This window comes from Dama dama, chromosome 6 (genome assembly GCF_033118175.1).
Source record: "Dama dama isolate Ldn47 chromosome 6, ASM3311817v1, whole genome shotgun sequence".
NCBI classification, from domain to species: domain Eukaryota; kingdom Metazoa; phylum Chordata; class Mammalia; order Artiodactyla; family Cervidae; genus Dama; species Dama dama.
The window spans coordinates 18,923,980-18,945,609 of NC_083686.1; the positions used below are offsets into that span (position 1 = coordinate 18,923,980).

The window sequence follows — 21,630 nt, forward strand, 5'->3', positions numbered from 1 at the left end:
TTAAACTAACTTCTAAAAAAAGACAGTAGAGTGACTCTGTTCGAAACCTGGAAATTCAGTTTGCTCATTTCAGACAGATCTTTTAGAGCTTATGCTGTAGTTGAATGCTGGGCACAGAATTCACCTTTTAAAAAATGGGTGGTTATCAAATCTGAAATTAGCAAAGGTAGCCAATTTAGTTTTTTAGAAAAATTTTATTCCTTTCAGAAGCCATGCAGCTTGTTTTCTTGTTATTTCTTTGATGATTAAAACATGCCTATCTTCTCTTTTAGTTATTTATTAAACTACATGGTGAGAGATGCTGGTAATGCTGAGTAGGTAATTCTAGGGTCTTTTCTAAAACACGCTGCTTATTTTCACTGTATCAAAAATTTCAGCGGCAGATTTTTTTTTTAATTTGATGACTTAGATTCTAAAAACGTTTGGCAAAAAAAAATTTTTAACTCCGAGTTATATTTTCTGTATTTTAGATATTGTTCACTCATGAGTAGGATCCGTACATTTTAAACCTAGTTGCTCTTTGACGTCTTAAACCAATGACAAACGAACTGGAAGTCACAGTGTTTATGGACAGAAGGGATCAGAGGAAGTTAAGAGGAAACAGTTCGGAACTTTTATTTTGAAAACTTAGACGTCCTGACCACAGTATCTGCATAAGAATCAATGCCTGTAAATTTACGAACGTGTCAGAGAGGTCTGAAGTGCGGTGGGAAACAGCCCATTCTGTCAAAAGCGGTGCTGGCGGTGGAGGAAAGTGTCAGAGCTGGTGAATGACATTCCAGGTCTTGATCCTGTTGTTGTTTTTCGTGTCTGCGATGGACACAGCGCATCAAACGCGTTCCATCATCTTTCTTTCAAGTTGCCGTCCTGAAAGTGGCATAAGAGTGGAAGCTCTTGGTGGTCCCTCTGCCCCTTTCCGCTTTTTTTTTTTTTTTTTTTTCCCTTTTGCTCTTCAAAACAAAAGTGTGCCGGTCTGGGGGCTCTGCAGGTAGCGCGATTTCCCCTCCGTGGCGGGGTGAAAGGTCTCGGCGTGGGCTCTGTGTGCAGTGGTGTCTCCCCGAGCATTTGAAGGTTGGCGGGGCCGGCGGGAGGTTTCCCCGGATATGTGGGTGTGCGCCTCTCCGGAGGGGAGGGCCGGGGAGGGGAGGAGGAGGAAGGGGGAGGTTACTGGCGGCGGCGGCGGCGGCGGCCCGGGCTCGGGCTGTCGGGGAAGCTGCTGAGCTGTGATGGTGATGACGAGGTGAAAATGGCGGATCTTTCGAAATACAATCCCGGCCCCTGACATACCAGAGGCGGCGGCCGCGGCGGCGTCGCCACCCGGGACTCCGTCCGCGGCCCCCGGGTTCCCCAGTAGCGTTCCAGGTCCGGCAGACGAGGGGAGGAAGCGGCTGGCCGGAGCCACCGTGCACACGCAGAAGCAGCACCGCCCGGGCTCGGGATTGCCCGGGACCTTCTGGAGCCCCCACCTCGGAGCCGGAGGGAGGAGAAAGCGGCCGCCGCCGGAGGTAGAGGAGCCAGGGGCTACCCGAGGGCTGCTCCGTTGCGAGGTCGCTTTATTTGTGGGGAGGGGGCGGGTGGGCGAAGGATCGCCCGGCGGATCAAGGAAGGGCTAGTTCAGAGTGCAAAGGATCAGCAGCCTCGTCATGACATCAACATTATTCTTTTGAGTATTAAGAGGACTCGAGTTTGCTCTTATACCCAAGGCTGCTACTGAGGCCTAGAGGAACCGCTAGCAGTTATCCTGGTTTCCTGATTGAATGTTTAAAATATCCACTTCGGCGGCTGTTGGTTTGATGATGTCCAGCAGTTTATGGGGTTGTACGTTTCTTTAGGGAGGCCGAACGTTGGCATTTTATTCGGCATTTAAGCTCTGGGTCTTAGATCATAGTCTGTAACTTGTTGGGGTGTGGATGTTCACATTTTGTGAGCCCGTGGACCAGTTCTGTAATCACTGAAAATGTTGTCTCTTTCTTTGATGGCTCTGTTATCTATAGAGGACTCCTTGGCCCCTGCCATCAGCAGATGACAATTGAGATACTGTCAGTCATATCTGATATCCATGTGTTCCCCTGCCTCTCATCCATGTCAGGAATTCAGAGAGTAAACTTATGGAAGATTTTACAGTAGATTTTATGATCCAAGTGAAATACAGCTTTGGCAGCCCTATTTTGGTTCACAAGTTTTGCCTTCATTGTTAAGAAGGAAGTTGTGATGACTTGATGCTCACACTTGATATGAGTCAAATTTTGAGTTGGTTAAAGACAAGTTGAGACCTCTGTTTTATTTAACCTACTGGACTTTTTAGCCCTTTGTTTCAAGAGCTGGAGAATTTGGGCTGATTGAGCTTTTGACAGCCGCAGTCTGGTTTGGTTAGGTTGCCTAAAGATCCATGTATGTTTTAGATTGTGCTGTAGATCCCCAACAGTAGTGTTACTGAAAAGTTACATGTGAATCACATTTTTATACATTGATTTGGGGCCCTCTGATTTTTTCCCCCCAGCTTTTGTAGTGGTAGGGTGGGTCAGTTGAAGGTTGAGTATATGAGTGAACAGAGAGATGAATGTTTAAGAAATGTCTCCTGGTAGTGTTTATGATTAGCAATGGTTTTCCGTATTCAAGTTTCCTACAAAGAGATGATGTCATAGCATGTCATACAGTTTTATTCTTTGTGTGTTTTATTCAGAGAGGAAATATTTTGTGTGTATGTGTGTGTATAGCTTGCGCATTGTATGTCCACATTTATTTACTGGAGGACTAAGAGACCAAAGGTATTTTTTCAGGGGAAATAACTAAGGTACTCAGAGGTTTTAGTTAATGAGTTTTTAAAATAGTTTTTTCCTGATGTTTTATCCAGTAGGAATTTGATTGTTGTTATTGTTATTTCTTATAGCTCTTACATTGCAGTTGTTTGGTCTCTGCCAACTCAGCTGCTAAGTCAGTACTAAGAATTTTAAAAATAAAAATAAGTGCAAGGCTCTCAGTCGTGTCCCCCACTCTGCAACCCCATGGACTATACAGTCCCTGGAATTCTCCAGGCCGGAAAACTGGAGTGGGTAGGTGTTTCCTTCTCCAGGGGATCTTTCCAACCCAGGGATCGAAGCCACATCTCCCGCATTGCAGGTGGAATCTTTACCAGATGAACCTCCAGGGAAGCCCAATAAATAAAGAAGCACGCTTATTCATTGGCCTCTTTTGTTTCTTAAGTCACCCATTGCCATTGTCTTTTTGTGATTCCTTGTGATTGTCTTTAAAGACCAGTTTTTAGATGATTGTTGAAAGAGTTGCCTATTAATAGTTATAAGTCTGTTAGAAAGCAGTGAAGAGTTATGCGGGTGGAGTTGGTCGGGTGCCTTTTTTGGTGAAGAGGAGCATTGCAGATTCCCACTACTTTTTTTTTCGAATGTTACAATTGGGTATCTACTGTGTGTCACGTACTGTGCTAGGGCTTGGAGACGCCTCAGTATCTTGGCCTTTGCAGACTGTTCATGGGGTTCTCATGGCACGAACGAATACTGGGGTAGTCTGCCATTCTCTCCTCCAGGAAACTTTCCCTTTTGGAATTGGTGGAGGTAACATTGGAAGGATAGGTTGGGTAGGGCCTTAATGCAGAAGGCCTTGAGGGTTACGGAAAATGTTTGAGTAGGAGAGTGACGGCCTCAGAGGTGCACTCGGGTGAGATAAGTCCTGTGGCTTTTTCTGTGGGATGTGTCACAGGTAAGAGAAGATAAAGGTAAAAACTACGGTAGTTGGCTCTGAGCTTCGGAGATTTAAAAACTCTTGGTTGCAGTGGGGAGGAGATATTGTGAAGGTGTAACCTGCATGATATGTGACGGATTAAAAATTTATGGGGAGGGGATTCCCTGGTGGTCCAGTGGTCGGGACTCCGAGCTGTCACAGCCCAGGGCCCCAGTTCAGTCTCTTGTCAGTGAACTGAGATCCCACATGCCATTTGTGCACACCCCAAAATTATAAAAATTAAACAAAATAGAGAAATCAGGAGAAGCTAATTTAGATAGAGAAAGAAGAGAAGAATTTTCATTTGCGCTTTAGCATACCAAGTAACTGTCTTCACAGTAACTGCTGGTAAACTGGGGCTTAGAGAGGTTAGTGCTTAGGGCTGCATGATAAGCAATGAGGAGAGTCAAGATTTGGAAACACATCTTTCTGATTTGAATCTCTATGTTTTTTTCCTCCATGTTAGTCTTAAAGCATGAATGATATACAGTCCCCCTTTAAAGGGAAAAAATATTGTGTATTGTCAGGATTGACCTAGATAGTTTCACTGTATTAAAATACTTAATTTTTAGATGTATATAAATGCCTTATGCTTATTGCTTTTAGGGAAGTATAAATGAAATATAAACAAAACTGTAGAGCCAGTAAAATTTAGGGTAATGAATGATGTTTTGATGAAATGAAAACTTTGCTTGCGTAGTCAATATACCACTGTCTGCCTTAACTAGACGTGGAGCTTTCTATATGCTGTGTGTGGGCGTGCGGGCTCAGTCACTCAGTCGTGTCACTCTTTGGGACCCCATGGACTGTAGTTCGCCAGGCTTCTCTCTCCATGGAATTCTCCAGGCAAGAATACACAGAGGGTTATCAGGTTCTAGTCCAAGGGATCTTCCTGACCCCCGATCGAACCGCATCTCCTGCATTGGCAGGCAGATTCTTTACCACCAAGCCACCTGGGAAGCCCCGTGCTATATCATATGATAACTCAGCTCCTACACTATTTTTCTAAGTTTGAGTGTCACAGAATTTTCCTCCTTAAATCACCGGTTAGGTGGTTTGACTTCCACATGGCTTAAATATATCATTTATCTTTTAAGATCCTTATATACCTTTTTCTTTAGCCCACTCTAATTCTGGTTCCACTGATGGTGGTAATCCAGAATATACTTTTTAAAAAAATATATTACTGAAATGAAAATACAAACTTTCCAGCATTTCTTCAAGACTCGTGTCTTACAGTCCACCACTCCCAGTTTAGTTTGAGAAATGTAATTCTGTACCTAATTTTTGAGTTGCTGATGCTAGACCTTACAAATGAAAGCTAAAATCCAAGTAGTATAGTTAACCAGTTAGTGCTGGTGGTAAGCTTTAGGTACAAAAGTGTATTTCTTTTTTTTTTTTTTTTAAGTGTATTTCTTAAACATCCAGATGTTTCTGCCCCAACATCTGACAAGTTATCATCTATAATATGGTGATAGATCACCACTTTATATTATTATGTGCAAGAATGAAAATAGTTGTTTACCAGGTTGTCCTCCACCTGTAACTAAGAAAAAGAACAGTGCTTCAGCTCTGGTAATTGTCTCAAAAAAAAAAGTGTGAAAGCATAGAGCATTTGTCATATCTATCTTACATTGTTTTTATGTTGTATTTATTTCTTTTAATGTCCTAAATCAGACCCTCCGTTTATCTCTGTCTTGAACTAATTACTGTAATAGCCTTGTAACTGGTTTCCCTGCCTTCAGTCCAATAAAACACCAAGATGAAGTTAATCCTCCCAAACTACAGCTGTGATCATGCCACTCTTCTGTTGACATGAAAGGTCTGTCTGGGCAAGGGCTTTGGTTAATTTCCCTCCACAAAGTTGGAAAGCATTACATATTTGTTAAGTAAATACTGATAAAAAAGTCGTTAAAAACTAAAGCTTTAAAAACTTTGTTTTATGAGCAGAAAATATTGGAAGCCTGGAAAAATGCATAGTATATTTGGTATTCTTTTCTTTCCATACCTTGAGAGGTAACCCTTCAGACACATGAGGTAAACTACCGCTCCTCTGTCCTGTTGGCTTGTAAAGATCCTCCCTTTCTCTCTTTTCTTGGAGTGGTCCTCAACACAGGGGTGATGAGGTTGCATGTGCTAGGGCATATCTTCCATTCCTAAGGGATAAAATTAGAGTGATGATTCATGTCACTAGATGGCCAAACCCTTTCCTGCCATGCCCACAAGCTCCTTCTGAGAGTTTTCTCTTAGCGGAGGCCACCCTGCCCTGCATGTGACCCTGATTGAAACAGCTAGAGATGTCTAATCATAAAGCAGTTATTACAGTCTGCTCAGTGGCCTGTGAGGTGTGCTGGCTCCAGAACTCTGCACAGCCCATGCTACTTAGAGACCAGCCAGACCAATCAGACCTTTTCTGGTTGAAAGTTTGAACTTTACTCCTACTTCCAAGGGAGACTCCTAGCCCTATAGCTCCTGGTCTCTTTTAATAGGACCAGTCAGAAGAGGACATGTTCATCCTAATAACAAAAATACGTGAAGAAGTAAAAAGGCACAGGAGAAACAGACAAATCCACAGTCATATTTGAGAATTTTAACAGTCTTTCTCAGTAATGGATAGAAGAGGAAAAAGAAAGACTGGAAGATCTGCATAGCACTCTCAGCCATTTTGACCTATTGGGCATTCATGGGGCACTACTCTCAGCAACCACGAACACATGTTCTCTTCAGCTGCACGTGCACTGTTCACCACCGTGGACCATACGCTGAGCCTCGAACAAGTCTCCAAATGTCATCTCACACAGTGGAAACGGTAGAGTATTACATTCTCTGACAATGATAGGAGTAAATTAGAAATCAATAATAAAAGGTAGAAAAATCCCCAAATACTTGGGGATTAAATAGCATACATCTTTATTTTCCATGTGTCAAAGATGCAATCACAAGGAATATTAGAAAAGATTTTAAGTGAATGATAATAAAAACATTTGAGATTAGCAGAATGCAGTTAAAGCAGTGTTGGGGGAATTTTTAACACTAAATGTTTATTTTAGGAAAGAAGAAAGGTTTAAAATCAATGATCTAAACCAAGTGTTGACAAACTTTCTATAAAGGGCCAGGTGGCAACTATTTTAGGTTTTGTAGGCCCCTCCCCCAACTATTTACAAATGTAAAAATCATTCTTAGATGGAGAGCAATACATAAATGGACTGTGGTCTTAATTTGATCTGTAGGTTATGGTTTGTTAAATCCTGATCTGTGATTCCATTTTAAGCTTCTAGAAGAAACAAATTAAAGCAGAAGGAAGGAGATAAAGGTAATAGTCAATTAAATTAAAAATGAACAAACTGTTGGGAAAAATCAATGAAGCCAAATGATTCTTGAAAAGATCAATAAAACTGAAAAATCTCCAATCAGACTGATGAAGAAAAAAAGGAGAAAAGACAGAAACTACCAAAATAAGAAATGAGGTTTCCATCTCTACAGGCATTGAAATAATATTGTATGTAACTTTATGCTAATAAATTTGGCAACTTAGAGGGATAGACATATTCCTTAAAAGATACAAACTATCAAATATCAAAGGTCATTTGAAAGAAAGATAACCCGAGTAACCCTACATCTAATTAAGAAATTGAATTTATAGTTAAATAGATGGCTTTACTGGTGAATTCTAACAAACAGTAACAGTTCCATGTAGATGCTTCTTGAAAATTGAAAAGGGGCAACGTCCCAACTTATTTTGTTAGACTGGCATTGTCCCCAGAGAGCCATTACAAAAAAACTACAGGCCAAGGGCCCTTATAAGTATAGACAAATTACTTAATAAAGTATTAGCCGACAGAATTTGGCAGTATATATAGAATGTAATTGTATATAATTTTCCTGAGTAGGGTTTATTTCAGCAGTGCAAAATTGGCTTAGTAAAATCAATATAACTCAAAGACTAAAAGAGAAAACGGGCTTCCCTGATAGCTTAGTTGGTAAAGAATCCACCTGCAGTGCAGGAGACCCTGGTTTGATTCCTGGGTCGGGAAGATATGCTGGAGAAGGGATAGGCTACCGTCTCCAGTATTCTTGGGCTTCCCTTGTGGCTCAGCTGGTAAAGAATCCGCCTGCAATGTGGGAGACCTGGGTGCGATTCCTGGGTTGGGAAGATGCCCTGGAGAAGGGAAAGGCTACCCACTCCAGTATTCTGACCTGGAGAATTCCATGGACTGTGTAGTCCATGGGGTCGCAAAGAGTCGGGCACAACTGAGTGACTTTCACAAAGGAGAAAAAGCCATATGTTTATCTCACTAGTTGCAGAAAAAAACATTATTAGGTGTCCATTTGAAAAAAGAAACAACTACACACTGGCACTATAAGTTGCCTTCCTCAACCCAACAGAGGGAATTTATGAAAAACCTACAGCTAAGATTAAGATTGGAAACAAGGTAAAGATGTCTGCTCTTACCACTTTTATTCAACATTTTACTGGAGGTCCTAGCCTGTATGGTAAGGCAAGAAAAGAAACAAAAGACGTGCAGAGTGGAAAGGAAGAACTACAGGTTATTATTATTATAAGTAATAATACCGAGAATTGTTATTCTCAAATAATGTGAAATTTTTTTTTTTTAAATTATTTTTCTAAAAATCCTGTGGAGTCTACACAAGATTTAGTGAGTTTAGCTAGGTTGTAAGATACATGGACAATGTAAAATAGTCAGTTGAATTCCTATATACTAGCAACAACCAACCAGTTGGAAAATAAGGCCATTTACAAATACATCAAAAAACACAAAACACTTAGGAATAAATTTACCAAAATATATACAAGACCTAAACACTCGAAGAACAAAACACGTTGCTAAAACAAATAAGTAGGGAGGTACACTGTTAGAAGACAGCTCCCCGTGGGTCTTTGTAGTTTCGTACTTGTTACAAGCGAGGCAGTGATAGGCCTTTTAAACAGCTTTCTCCAGGATGTTTGTATAGCATAAAGCCTTGGGTAATCGAGTTAGTGACTCCTGTCATAGCAGAGGGCAGATTTGCTTGTACGTCCGGTGTCATAAAGATAATATCTTCCGTTGGACAAAGGGCAGGTGTGTTTCAGCCCCTTATAAATGATTCAGGTTCCTTAGGCTCAGGGTTCCTCAGTGTGAACCCACTGCCTGCACATCGTACATCTGGGCGCCTCCGCACGTCTGCCGCGTGGGACGTGGGGGCAGCAAGGAGCCAGGACACACACGGTGCTCCCATTCCTTGCCATGCTGGGTGTGATAAGTCTCCTGTCTCTGTCCTAGGACTGCCGTGTCATCTGCCAGTCTCCACGAAACAGTGACAGGCAACTTTGTTAGCTTGCAAGGAGAGTCTAGAATCTCTACTGCCTCCCAGTTCTTCACAGTTTTAAGCCATAAGAATGGAGTGCTGACAGAGACATGGCTTCTCAAAAGAGGAAGGATGAGTGCCTTGAGGGCTGGGCTGGGGGATATGGAAAGACTGGCGTCTGGTAGGGAATGCTCTCACCCACGTGGCGGGCGAGGGTGGTGGGGGCGGGAGGAGTAGGCGCCCTTCGTGTCCCACCTCCTGGAATCTTTCGGGGCTTTGCTGAGGGGTGGCCTGGATGGTGCTTGCTTTGGTTGCTGCACACTCCACTGCGTGGCCCTCGCCGAAAGGGAGCGGGGTGTAGCTGCTGAGTCAAGGAGTCCCCCACGCCAAGAGGAGGAGCTCAGAAATGAGGGGTTGGGTGGATGGAAAACATGAGGAGTTTTTCAGTTGAGCTGCAAGTATGAGTGCGTGAAACTGAAAGTAAATGCACCGCCAGGCCACCGTCTCCCTCTGTGGCGTGGCCTCTCCTCCTCCAACACCTTGACTTAGGGTCTGACCCTGCTCGGGGAGCTTCAGGGAGAAGAGAGTCAAACTTAATGGCTGCATTGGATAGTGACACCCAAGTCACCCTCCTCCTCGTTCTTTGTGGGGTGGAATGTTGAGAAACAGCTGATAGGGCTTGGACAAGGTTTGCAGTGGGAATAGGAAGCTGATGTGCCACTGTGTGTGGGGGTGGGGGAGGGGGAGTGGGTGTAGTTGGTACTGATGTTTCAGCAATCCTGTTCCATAAATTCCCTGTTCTGTAAGTGCGGGAGGGGGACTCTACTGACCAGGAAGAGCTGAATCTAGAGAAGTGGTCATACTTTGGGATCCCCAAACCCTATTGATTTCCTCTGAGCTATAAGTTACTGCAACTGATGATGTGGCAATATGCATAAGGAACTCACCCAACTCAATAAGAAGATTAAAAACCCCAATCTTTTTTTTTTAATTGGCAAAAGACTTAACACACAGGTACTTTAAAAAAGAAGATATACAAATAGGTAATATTCATATGAAAAGGTGCTCAACATATTTAGTCATCTGGAAATGGCAAATTAAAACCACGATGAGCTATCACTTCACACCCACTAAAATGGCTGCAGTTAAAAAGACTGACAAAACCAGTTGTTGGTGAGGGCGTAGAGCAGCTGGAAATCCCATGCATTGCTGGTCGGTGTACAAAATGATACAGCTAAGTTGGGAAGTAGTCTGGCATATTTCATTCAAAGTTTAAAATTGTTGTTGTTTACTCACTAAGTTGTGTCTTGACTTTCGCAACCCCATGGACTGTGACAGCCCACCACGCTCCTCGGTTCCTAGGCAAGAACACTGAAGTGGGTTGCCATTTCCTTCTCCAGGGGATCTTTCTGACCCCAGGATCGAACCCACTTCTGCATTGGCAGGCGGGTTCCTTACCACGGAGCCATAAGGGAAGCCCCAAGTTAAATTTACCTTATGGTCCACATCTAGGTAATTAAATATCTATCCACAAAAGCCTTGACTGATTTTTAGCAATATTATTCATGATAGTCCCAAACAAGAAACAATCAAAATGTCCATCCACAGATAAATGGATAAACAAACCATGGTAGATTCATCCAATGGAATATTACTCAGCAATAAAAAGCAACTGAGCTACTAATTAGTGTAAGAATAAAGATAAATCTCAAAAAGCATGCTGAGGGGAGAGGCTCATCGTTTATACCATGGGTTCACATAGTATATGATTCCATCTGTGTGAAGTTCTAAAGTGGGCAAAAAGGCAGCACTAATTTAGTGAAGTTGTAGAATAGACCGGTGGTTGTGTAGGGTAGGAATTTGGGGTAGAGGGTTGGCTGTAAAGGAGTAGACTTATTTTTTAAGGCAGTAAATTGTGTGATTAAAATTATGAACTTTGGTATCATAAAACATATCCTGAGTTTGAGTTCTGGCTCTGTCATTTACAAGCTATGTGACCTTGGGCATAGAGTTTAACCTTTCTAAGTTTCCTCATCTGTAAAATGATGCATCTTGGAGTTGTTATCAGGATAGGTTAAATTATGCCATCACTGGTAGGTAGTAAATGCTCAGTAATGATGATTAATTTTGGCAGTATTAGTTTTTATTAGTGCTACTCAATTATAATTCGCCACTTAAGTCTGTTAACTTTTAATCTTGGAATGGGTATTACATTTTTATATTTTTTTAAAAAAGGGAAAAGAAAGAATTACTGATTAGGTTGCTATGAATCTTTGATGTATTCTGGGCAAATAGCTTGTTTGGTGGTGGTGGTTTAGTCACTAAGTCGTGTACGACTCTTCGTGACCCTGTGGACTGTAGCCTGCCATGCTCCTCTGTCCATGGGATTTCCCAGGCAAGAATACTGGAGTGGGTAGCCATTTCCTTCTCCAGGGAATCTTCCTGATGCAGAGATCAAACCCACGTCTACTGCATTGCAGAAGGATTCTTTACTGCTGAGCCAGCAGGGAAGTCCAAATAAGATATGTAGTCAGTCATAAATATGAGATACTCTTTAATACGTGAAGATAATGGTACTGACTCTTTTATTGGAAGTTTTCATGACCTTTGACTGAAAGCATCACAGTTCTGATTTGTTTGTGATCTACTTTATTATTATCATTACCATCTTTTTTTTCCTTTGTGGGAACTGGTTGTATACCTCTTAACTGGTTCCCTTTTTGGCATTCTAAATAGCTGAGGAGGAGTTGAGAATCTTCTTTCCAAATAAAAATTTCTTTAATATGAAGCTGATGGATCAAACTGGGGACCTATAACCCATTTGACCTGCAGTTGCTGAGGTGGCTTACTCTGGAAGCTTCTTTAACATCAATTTGAGTACTTAATGGATTTTTGTAAATGATATAGTAATCTCATTATAGAACCTCTTTCACTGGAGGTTCAACTGTATTTTCTAATATCTGTTTTTATTTAAATCTTTATTTGCTTGTGCAAATCAGAAGTTTTCAAGTCTTGTTAGTAGGGAAGAAAAACCCAGAACTGGGAAGAAATAAGATGGTCAGACATGTCAAATATAAAAAGGTTTTATTTATGAACAGGAATTGGAAAGGATTTTCCTGTAATTATGTATTGCCTGAATGCAGTATACTTTTGGATTGAGATATGGTAAATGAGAATGTTTGCTTCTAGTTTTGTGTCCCATAGGACTTGTATTTCAGATTCTTGAAGGTTGAGGATTTGTTGAAATGGTTTAACACAAATATGCATCAGGAATATCCCTCACTCAGCTTATACATCAGTAGAAATTTTTGTTTTGTCATTTGCATTTTTTCTTGGCTGATTTTTTTTCTTCTCTTATATCTGTTTTGAAACATAGTAATTTATTCATTTTTCAACTTTTATTGCAGCACCTGATCAACTTTCTCGAAGGAGAACGATCATGGAGGTGGTGCCAGCTGAGGTGAATAGTTTGCTTCCAGAGGAGATAATGGACACTGGTATAACTTTAGTGGATGATGATAGTATTGAGGCTGTTATTGTTTCATCCCCAATTCCCATGGAGACAGAACTGGAAGAAATTGTCAACATAAATTCTACTGGTGACTCTACAGCCACGCCCATTTCCACGGAACCAATCACAGTGTACAGTAACCACACTAACCAAGTTGCAGTGAACACCACAATCACTAAAGCAGATTCTAACACCACAGTGAAACCAGCTTTTCCAAGTGGCCTTCAAAAACTTGGTGCTCAGACTCCTGTGACTATATCAGCCAATCAGATTATTTTAAACAAAGTATCACAGACATCTGATCTTAAACTTGGCAATCAGACCCTTAAACCAGATGGACAGAAGTTAATTTTAACAACTTTGGGCAAGTCTGGTTCACCAATTGTTTTAGCACTACCCCATAGCCAACCCCAGGCTCAGAAAGTTACAACTCAGGCCCAGTCAGGAGATGCTAAGTTACCACCGCAGCAAATTAAAGTAGTTACCATTGGAGGGAGGCCAGAGGTGAAACCTGTCATTGGTGTCTCAGCATTGACCCCAGGAAGTCAACTGCTTAATACTACAACTCAGCCCTCTGTGTTACAGACCCAACAGTTAAAAACAGTACAGGTAAAAACAAAAAGAGGGGGCTTCTTAATGAAAATGCATGTTAAATATTAAATTGATTCGTAGTTGTGTGTGTAGGGTGATTAAATGCATAGTTGTTACTGAATCTTTTTGAATGTTGCTTTTAGTAATTGTGTGGTTCTTTTTTTTGTAAAGTCTTTGATATATCTAATGCTTTTGAAAATTTCTGCCAGAGAACTTAGAACTTAATTGTGGTTAAATTCCAATGTGTAGTGTATTTATAGCTTTTTACTCATTTTGGAACACATTTTATTCTCAGTCGTAGTTTGAGTCCAAGGATGTTCTGCTGGTGTAAAGATGGCAGAGTTGGTGCTGGGCTGTCAAAAAATCATTCAGACATGATATTTTCAGCTAACAGATGGCCAAAGTCTAGAAGTTGCTGCTCTGAGAAACCGTTCGAGCCAGCAGTAATGCAAACCAGCCAGTATGTGCCTCTTTGGAATTTACTGTCCCCTGCATCACTCATATTTGCAGTGTAGAAAGACAGTGCCCTGTGATGGAAGGTTTAGAATTGGACCAGCTGGACTTCAGTCACTTTTCTGCAGGACCGATGGTGCTGTGGAACTTTGGATAGGCTACTTATTTTCTCTGAGTTTTTGACTTTAGCTGTAAGATGGCTATTTGATCATGATGAAACACGTAAGATCGGTACTTGGTATGGGTCTCAAAACACTGAAGATCTTTCAAAATGGTACCCATTGTTAAGTGTGAATAGAAACCCAAGCTAGAAGGTTATTAGAATATATGTTAAGTGGTTCCCCATTTTTCGTGTCCAGATAGGCCTTATTAGGTCAACACCATGCTTAGAAATACAATGATCCGATTAAGACCAGGGAACAAATGCATTTCCTGTTTTAAAGAGTTGGCTTTTAGAAAAAAGGAGAAGGCATGAGAACTAAAGAATACATAAAAGGAAGGGAGAAAGATTTGGGAAATTATCCACTCTCAGCTGATAATAGAAAAAATGTTGTTATTATGTTGGCAAAATAGAATCTTATTTTTCGTGGGCTTTTCATTTAAGAACTTCATACGATTTCTCAGACTTTATATATAATTTGCCCATGTCCCTTTTGCCACTGTTAAACATTTAATGTTCTTTGCTTTCTCATTCACAATTGTCTCTCATTTATCTCTGATTTCCTTTTACTTCTTTTGATGAGTATCTCTTGAATGAGATATCCTGTCACCATCAGGCACCTTGTCCTCAACTTGTCCTTTTAAAAATCAGTTGTGAAACTTGTTTTTACTGGTTTACCCGAGTTTATCTGGCTTTGGGGATGTGGATCATAGCCATGTTTATAAGATACTGATAATGTAAATCAGAATGTCGTTTTTGGGTTTTTTTTCCCCATTTAATAGAGCAATGTATACATGCTATTTGTAAGACCAGTTTACTTGTATCCACTAGTTTTTGTCTATAATCCCCCAAGTACCAACAATAAAAACAAAAACTGGGGTCTAATATTTATAACTTCTCTTATTGTTATTACTTTTATAACATTTGATTCTATTTATTTAAAAAGAACTTCTATTTAAAAACAAAAGAAACCCCATTTAGAATATTGTTCTTCTTGGTCAGTTATTTTTAGGCAACTCAAATCTTTTCAACTCATGAGTAGCCTCTAAAACTCTGAGGCTCAGAAAAAAACAAACAAAAAGCTGCATGCCTGTCTGTATCCATTTTAGGCACCAGGGTATTTGGTTTAGTATTACATAGTGTGTATGATCATCTCATTTTTTTTCCCAGATGGTCCTCAGCATTGTCTTAAATTTAATCGGATTGAAGCTGTTAGGGTGTGGACAACAGGAAAGGGTGGAAGGAGACCCATCTTGAAAAATGAAGGAAAGAGGTGACAGTTGAAACCAGAGGCAGTAACAGAGATAGTTACACTTAATTACAGATACATAAACCCTTTCCTGTGATTCTTCTGCATAGTATGTATGGATAATAAATAATTAGCAGTCTTGAACAACATAACTCCTTATTAGTTCCCAACACAGTGCCCCAAATTACCTGCATGTATTATTTGATCACATATTTGGCAGTCGTATTTGTAAATTTCCTTTTCTGATTCATTTTTGTGTTAATCTGTTAATTAGATACATTTGTTTAAAAATGATCCTTTATGCTCTGTTTTATTTAATAAAAGTAAGTTTCTCCTAGGGTAGTTTAACTCATGATACAAAAAGCAAGGTTCCTTAACAGAACTGGAAATCCTTATTTTCAGCTATGCTCCATTAAAGAAACAAAACGATACGTGCAAGTTGAGATTGTTCATTTGAGTAATTAATGAGCTTTTGGTAGTATTGTTTACAATTTTTTCCTGGTTGGTAAGTATTTGTATAGTTGTGTGATTGTGAAAATCAGTTAAAAATGGGGAAATACTTTAAGTTCCCAAACTGTAGCTAAGATTATTTTTTTGCAAGATACAGATTTCCAAAAATATCAGTACCTCTGCCTCTTGAGATTCTTAATACTAAGTCAGTAGGCAACCTATTTAACTTATTTTAGAGTTCTAGGCCTGTAAATACACTTGGGAAATATTTTCCCTTTATGTCTCTCAAATTGCATCAGTTTTGTAAAGTACAATTATGGATTTATTCGGGTATGTCAGAGTTTTGCAGTCTGGATATTTTTTAATATATAGTTGTAGATCTCTTTGGTTTGTTTTTTTTTAAAGATGGTTTGTATTTCCTGTACATTTTGTTTTGTCAGTACTGTGTTCTGAGTGTAAGGAAGTAATTTATTCTAGATGTAAGAAAATATGTTTTTAAGTTTAATTTATAGTTAAAGCACAAAGCTGATATTTACTTGGTTCTGTGATCAGTTGCAGCTTCTAGTATATTTTGTAATTTAAGTTGGTCATGTTTGTTCATTTTGAGTTACTATTTCCAATAATAGTACTTTCAGGGCCTCAATTTTCATATCTGCCAAAGGTAAAGTTGATATTTAATGTCCTTCCTGCTGTGAAAATTTGTGATTTTTGTCATTGCTAAATTTCTGCTTCTGGCTTTAGAAAAAGCTTTTCTTTGCATACATTGATTATTTTAATATAAAAACATCGGTAACTCTACATTCCTTGACTTATGAAGAATTTTAGTTCAGGACAACAATGTACCATGTATCATGTAAAATCAGAGGTGAATAAAACAGATTCTCCCTTCAAAGAATTTATAGTCTAGTAAACTATAGTAAATCATATTTTAGTCAATAATATTTCAGAGGCTTCACCTTCAGAATAGTCTTTGTTTCGCCGAACATGTCTCTTTGTATCCTAAGGCATTAACTTGTGCAGTTCTTTGTTTATTTGCCCCTGATACATAGATCTAAAGTTGAAGATAAAGTCATAAACCTGTCTTTAATGTGTGTTTATATTTTGCTTCCAGGGGCCAATGAAATTATATTTACAGATGTCTTTATCATTTGCACTATGCTTTCTTAATGTATTCTACTCCATCTTTTATTATTGAATAATTTGTTATTTGGAAAAGAATACTGCTATGCCATTTTTTGGTTTCATTATTATTTAACATTTATTTTAAACATTATTTTTAAAAATTAATTTGGTTTTCATGATATGCATATGTCTCAGAGACTAAGATAAGGATTTGAAATAAAATTCAAAGGTATTACTACATAATGGCTTAAGGATGTGATATTAGTATTTGGGTGAATGGCTGCATTTTAAATGTTTTTAATATTAATACTGAGATATGTTTTTGTTAAATGAGCTGGTTTCACATGTACTTCTCTACATCAGTCTTGTCTAATTTTGATTGAGTAGGTGTTTTATAGAAAAATGGTTTTCATAGTTATTTATATATTTCAGATTGCTAAGAAGCCTCGAACACCAACCTCTGGTCCGGTAATCACGAAGCTGATCTTTGCAAAACCAATTAATAGTAAAGCAGTTACAGGACAGACAACTCAAGTATCACCACCAGTCATTGCAGGTTATATTTCTTTATAGTTTGTTAAGCTAAATACTTCCCTTCCTTTTAGTTTTAAAAAAGGCTGTTCTACCACCTTGAAATGTTTCAGTGTTTATTACTATAAATCAAACTGGTTAATGAGATATATTACACTTGTTAAATGTGTGCTTCAAGCAAAATGCCTTATCTCAAAATCAGTCCATTGCTTAGTGTCCTTAGTTTTTGGTGTACCTTTGGCAGTAGTGACGCCTCAAACTCTGATCATACCAGCTAACATTTGCATAATGTTTGCTGTGGGCCCCATGCTGTTCTTAGCTCTTCCCAAAGAGTGATATATTCTCTGGCAATCCTGTGGGGTAGGTACTAGTAACATCCCCATTCTGCCAGTATGGTAACAGGCACTCAACTAGTAAATGGCCAAGTTGGGATTTGAATCCAGGCAGTTTGTCTCCAGAGCACATGCTAAGTCTAGTAATTTTAAAGTAGTATATGTGATTGTATAGTACTTCATGGTTTCTGTTTGAATTTTTGGTTTCAGTGTTTTAATATTTTCTGTATGCAGTTCTCTGTGAAATAAAAAATTGTCGTGATGATGATAATTACTTCAGTGAGAACAGCATTTTAGTTGTATCACTTTTACCAGCAAATTCTTTAGTGTGGCCCAATTCTTTTATTATATACATTAAAATTTGTCATCACCAATAACACCTCCAAAATCTTGATTTTGAGTATTTCATTCTCTTTATTGTTCTAGTTCATTTGCCTTTGTACTTCCAATCTGGCAATTCTTTCACTTTGAAATCTCTGATCTGTTAATTTTTCCACTCATTAATAATGAGTTCTTTCCAGTCCTTAAATTCATCTCTATTCAGCACAGAGTTCATAACCCATCATTATTGCTCCCTGAAAACAACATTGATTTTCCACTGTCTTTCCATAGTGGCCCAGCTCTCTTATTTCTTCTTGACTGGCAGGTACCTCAGTACTTCTGGAGAATATCACACAGCCATGGTGCTCGTGCTTGGTTACTCAGCCGTGTCTGACTCTTTGCAACCCCATGGACTGTAGCCCACAGGGCTCCTCTGCCCATGGAGTTTCTCAGGCAAGAATGCTGGAGCTGGTTGCGGTTTCCTACTCCAGGCCACGGTGACTGGTCTTTACTTCAGAGCTATGCTAACATTACTCCTTTTACCACTTAGGAACTCATTTCTACTTTCCATTGTGCTAAGAGCTTATGGAAGCATCTCTGGGTGGTAGACTTTGACTAGAGACTTTCAAATGCTAATTACCCATTTCCACTATGTGTATTCTTTATGAAGGTACTTCAGATGTTAACAAACCATCCCTGGGATATGTATTAAAGCCACCTAGTAGTGTCTTTCCCTGTTGACTCAGGTGGTAAAGTGCAGAAATCCTGGGTTTGATCCCAGGTTTGGGAAGATCCTCTGGAGAAGGAAATAGCAATCCACTCAAGTATTCTTGCCTGGAGAATCCCATGGACAGAGGAGCCTGGCAGGTTACAGTCCATGGGGTCTCAAGGAGTCAGACACGACTGAGCAACTAAGCATTTTGATAACAGTAGGCAACTCTGAAGTCAGTGGCAAAGACTTATCATTTTCCCGAGGCTTTGAAGTATATGCAGGGAGGCTTCTCTTTTTTAGCAGCTGAGAGAAGGCATGGGGAGGTGGTTGGTTGAGGGCAGTGTTGGGTAAATTCTCTTTTTGTTCTCTTTTTCTTTTGGTCTTCAGTAGAGATTTGGGGTTATGCAGGATGCTTGTGTCTTGAGGGCTGTCATGGGAGTTGGGTATAGTCCCAGAGGAAAAATTGGAAAGGGTTTAGGTTTAGAGCTGCCTCAGGAACTGGGCTTCAGTTGGCTGAAAGTGAGTAAGGCTTGGATATACTGATGATAAAGGGACCCCCAAACCCTTGGAAGGTAGGGTGGGTGGAAGTGGTTAACTAGGAGGACTGTCTCATTGTAAAAGTTCTTTACTATTTTTGAGTTTGAGAGCATCCCTTAAAACTTCTAATTATAAGTGGGGTGGGGGAGTTTGCTAAACAGTTGTGGTTTTGCAGAAGTGTATCTGAGTGAATATTTGGTAATGTCAAGATTGTACCTCTCACATTTGACTGTAATGGATGTGTGTCATCGCTAGGTCTTTGGGTCATTTACAGTGTGTTCCACACTAATCATAGCTTCACCTTTTAATTGCAGACATTAGCCCTCCCAAAATGCATAGGGACAGACTTCTATTAAATTTCACTAGGGTTGTGGGCATTAAGTTCAGTTTGGAGGTATGATTTCAACTGTTAACTAGTAGTTCATAGCTTTTAAAATTCATGTAAGCCAAATTTAAACCACCAAAATAGCTCTCTTGTTGAATTGTCTTATCGAGGCGATTCCATTGTCTTTAAGTTGTAGCTAATGATCTTTCAAACTACATTTAGACTACTTTTAAATGACATTTGGGCTTCTCATGGAAGATGAATATAATTTTTCTTTCTTTCAGTCAAGATGAACTTAGTGTTATAAAATTGACTTTTCTAAAATTCAAATCTTGTCACCCCTTGCTTAAAATTTCCTTGGTTACACCCATTTCTTTTCCATTTCCTGGCCTTAAATCATCAGGAATAGGTTCAAAAGCCAGAGCTTGCTTAGCATTAAAGTCATTTATTATCTAATACAAAACCTTTTTCATTTTCACCTTCTATTAGCTCCAGGCCTACTGATGTAACATTTCTAAGAGATCACCACATTGACCATGTTCTCTTAGAACTTAGGCTCTTGGCAATGTTGGGTTTACCAGAAATGATTTTTGTTTTTGCTTTCCTCGTGGCTAAGTCATCCATTTTATCTTTGGATTATCTCCACTGTCTGGTAATTTTTTGATCCTTAGGTTAGCAAGGTACTCTCTCTGACCATCTCCTATGTATTTTCCATAAAACTTGGTTATACCTACCAAATACTTAAATTTAGACTTCTGTTATATTTCACAGTGACTTTTAATGTTTGCGTTAGTCTTGATGTATTGTAATACTTGGTTTTCTTACCTGTCTGTCTCCCCTACTACACTTAAGATTTCTCTCAATAGTAATTTTGGATTTTGTTTGCCATCTAGTTTTTAAAAATTAATTATTTTAAAGAATTGTGATAAATATGCATAATATGAAATTGACCATTTTAACCATTGGTGGCTTTAAGTATATTCATGCTGTTATGCAACCATCACCACTGTGTCTCTAGGACTTTTCATGTTGCAAAACTAAATCTCTGTACCCATTAGACTACAACTTCTCAATTTCTTCCTTCCCCCAGCCCCTAGCAGAGACTTTCGGTCTCTATCAATTTGACTTTTCTGTGTATCTTGTATAGGTGGAATCAGACAGTATTTTTCTTTTTATGACTAACTTTTTATGAGTCTCTGGTACCTACAGTTTCTGGTACATAGACGTGTTCAGTGAATGTGTATTGTTGAGTGAATATGTTATATCATGGAGCCAGTGTGGTGTGGTATATTGGAGGAGCTATTTGGAGACTTGGGTTTTGGTCATGGTTCTTCTATTAATTTTCTCCCTGATCTTGGGTAAATATATTTTCTGTTGCTCTTATTTCTTTCTATAAAATGTTGGTCATTTTATAGTTCTATAAAATAGAATATTATAACCAATCACTTCACATGACTTTTGAGATGGTTAAATGAGGTACAGTCCTCATTGTCAGAGCTCCCAAGGTAACAAGTTGCTATAGTAGAGCTAACTTCATCAATGTTAAAATATTTGATAATGAATTAATCTCTTTAGAATTAGTCCTGGGTCAGGTAAGCTAGCTCCTGCCCCCAGCCTGTCCCATCTGTAGCTTTTTGGATTATGTCTCTTGTCTCTTGGACAGTACCTGACAGCAGAGTATGAAATGCCTTACAAACTGATTTCAAAGTGAAACTGTGACTTGTATACTTTTGTGCGTCTGTTGAAGAGCTAAGGATAAATGGGGATTTGGCCATCAGGAGAAATGCTATCTGGGTGAAAAAAAAGTAGCCCTTCAAAAGAGAATAATTTGAATTTTAAAGGATACAGAGGGTTCTTGGGAAAACTGATGAAATCCTGAAATATTTTGTCAGAAATAATCTGTGTCATGTGCCCATCAAGTAGGATGTGCTGTCATAAGTTTTCAGAGGAATCCTCCCTCAAATTCAAACTCTTTATTCTAAGAGACAGTGTAGCTGAAATTATAAATAGAATTTTTATGAAATATTAGCCAAAAACTTTTAGAGGTTTTTGTTGTTAATTACAGTGACATTTTTGTCCTTGTTTTAAATGTAATTCACTTTAAGTGGCCTTTTCTTTTGATGTACTTACCCAATTTTATTTTTCATTTTAATTTTTAAAATTCTACAGAATACATGAACAAACCATAATCACATTTTATTACTTATAATAACCTTCTGACTTACTATTATTCCTTTGACAATGATAGAATGCTTAAGGTCACATTGTTTTTATTTTTTAATATTTATTTATTT

General features: G+C 39.1%; 1 protein-coding gene across 10 annotated transcripts in view; it reads left to right on the forward strand.

Moving 5' to 3' along the window:
• The window catches only part of LIN54 (lin-54 DREAM MuvB core complex component), a 62,249-nt gene that overhangs the window by 945 nt on the left and 39,674 nt on the right, over positions 1 to 21,630 (forward strand). For 4 of the 10 annotated variants that reach the window (XM_061145685.1, XM_061145687.1, XM_061145688.1 and 1 more), the window contains exons 2-3: positions 12,450 to 13,162; positions 17,011 to 17,134. In XM_061145685.1, the coding sequence (XP_061001668.1) occupies positions 12,482 to 13,162; positions 17,011 to 17,134 (805 nt within the window). In that variant the 5' untranslated portion in view covers positions 12,450 to 12,481. Of the gene's footprint in view, positions 1 to 1,154; positions 1,506 to 12,449; positions 13,163 to 17,010; positions 17,135 to 21,630 lie in introns of those variants that run through there. The other 6 variants (XM_061145691.1, XM_061145693.1, XM_061145689.1 and 3 more) reach the window with 4 other exon arrangements.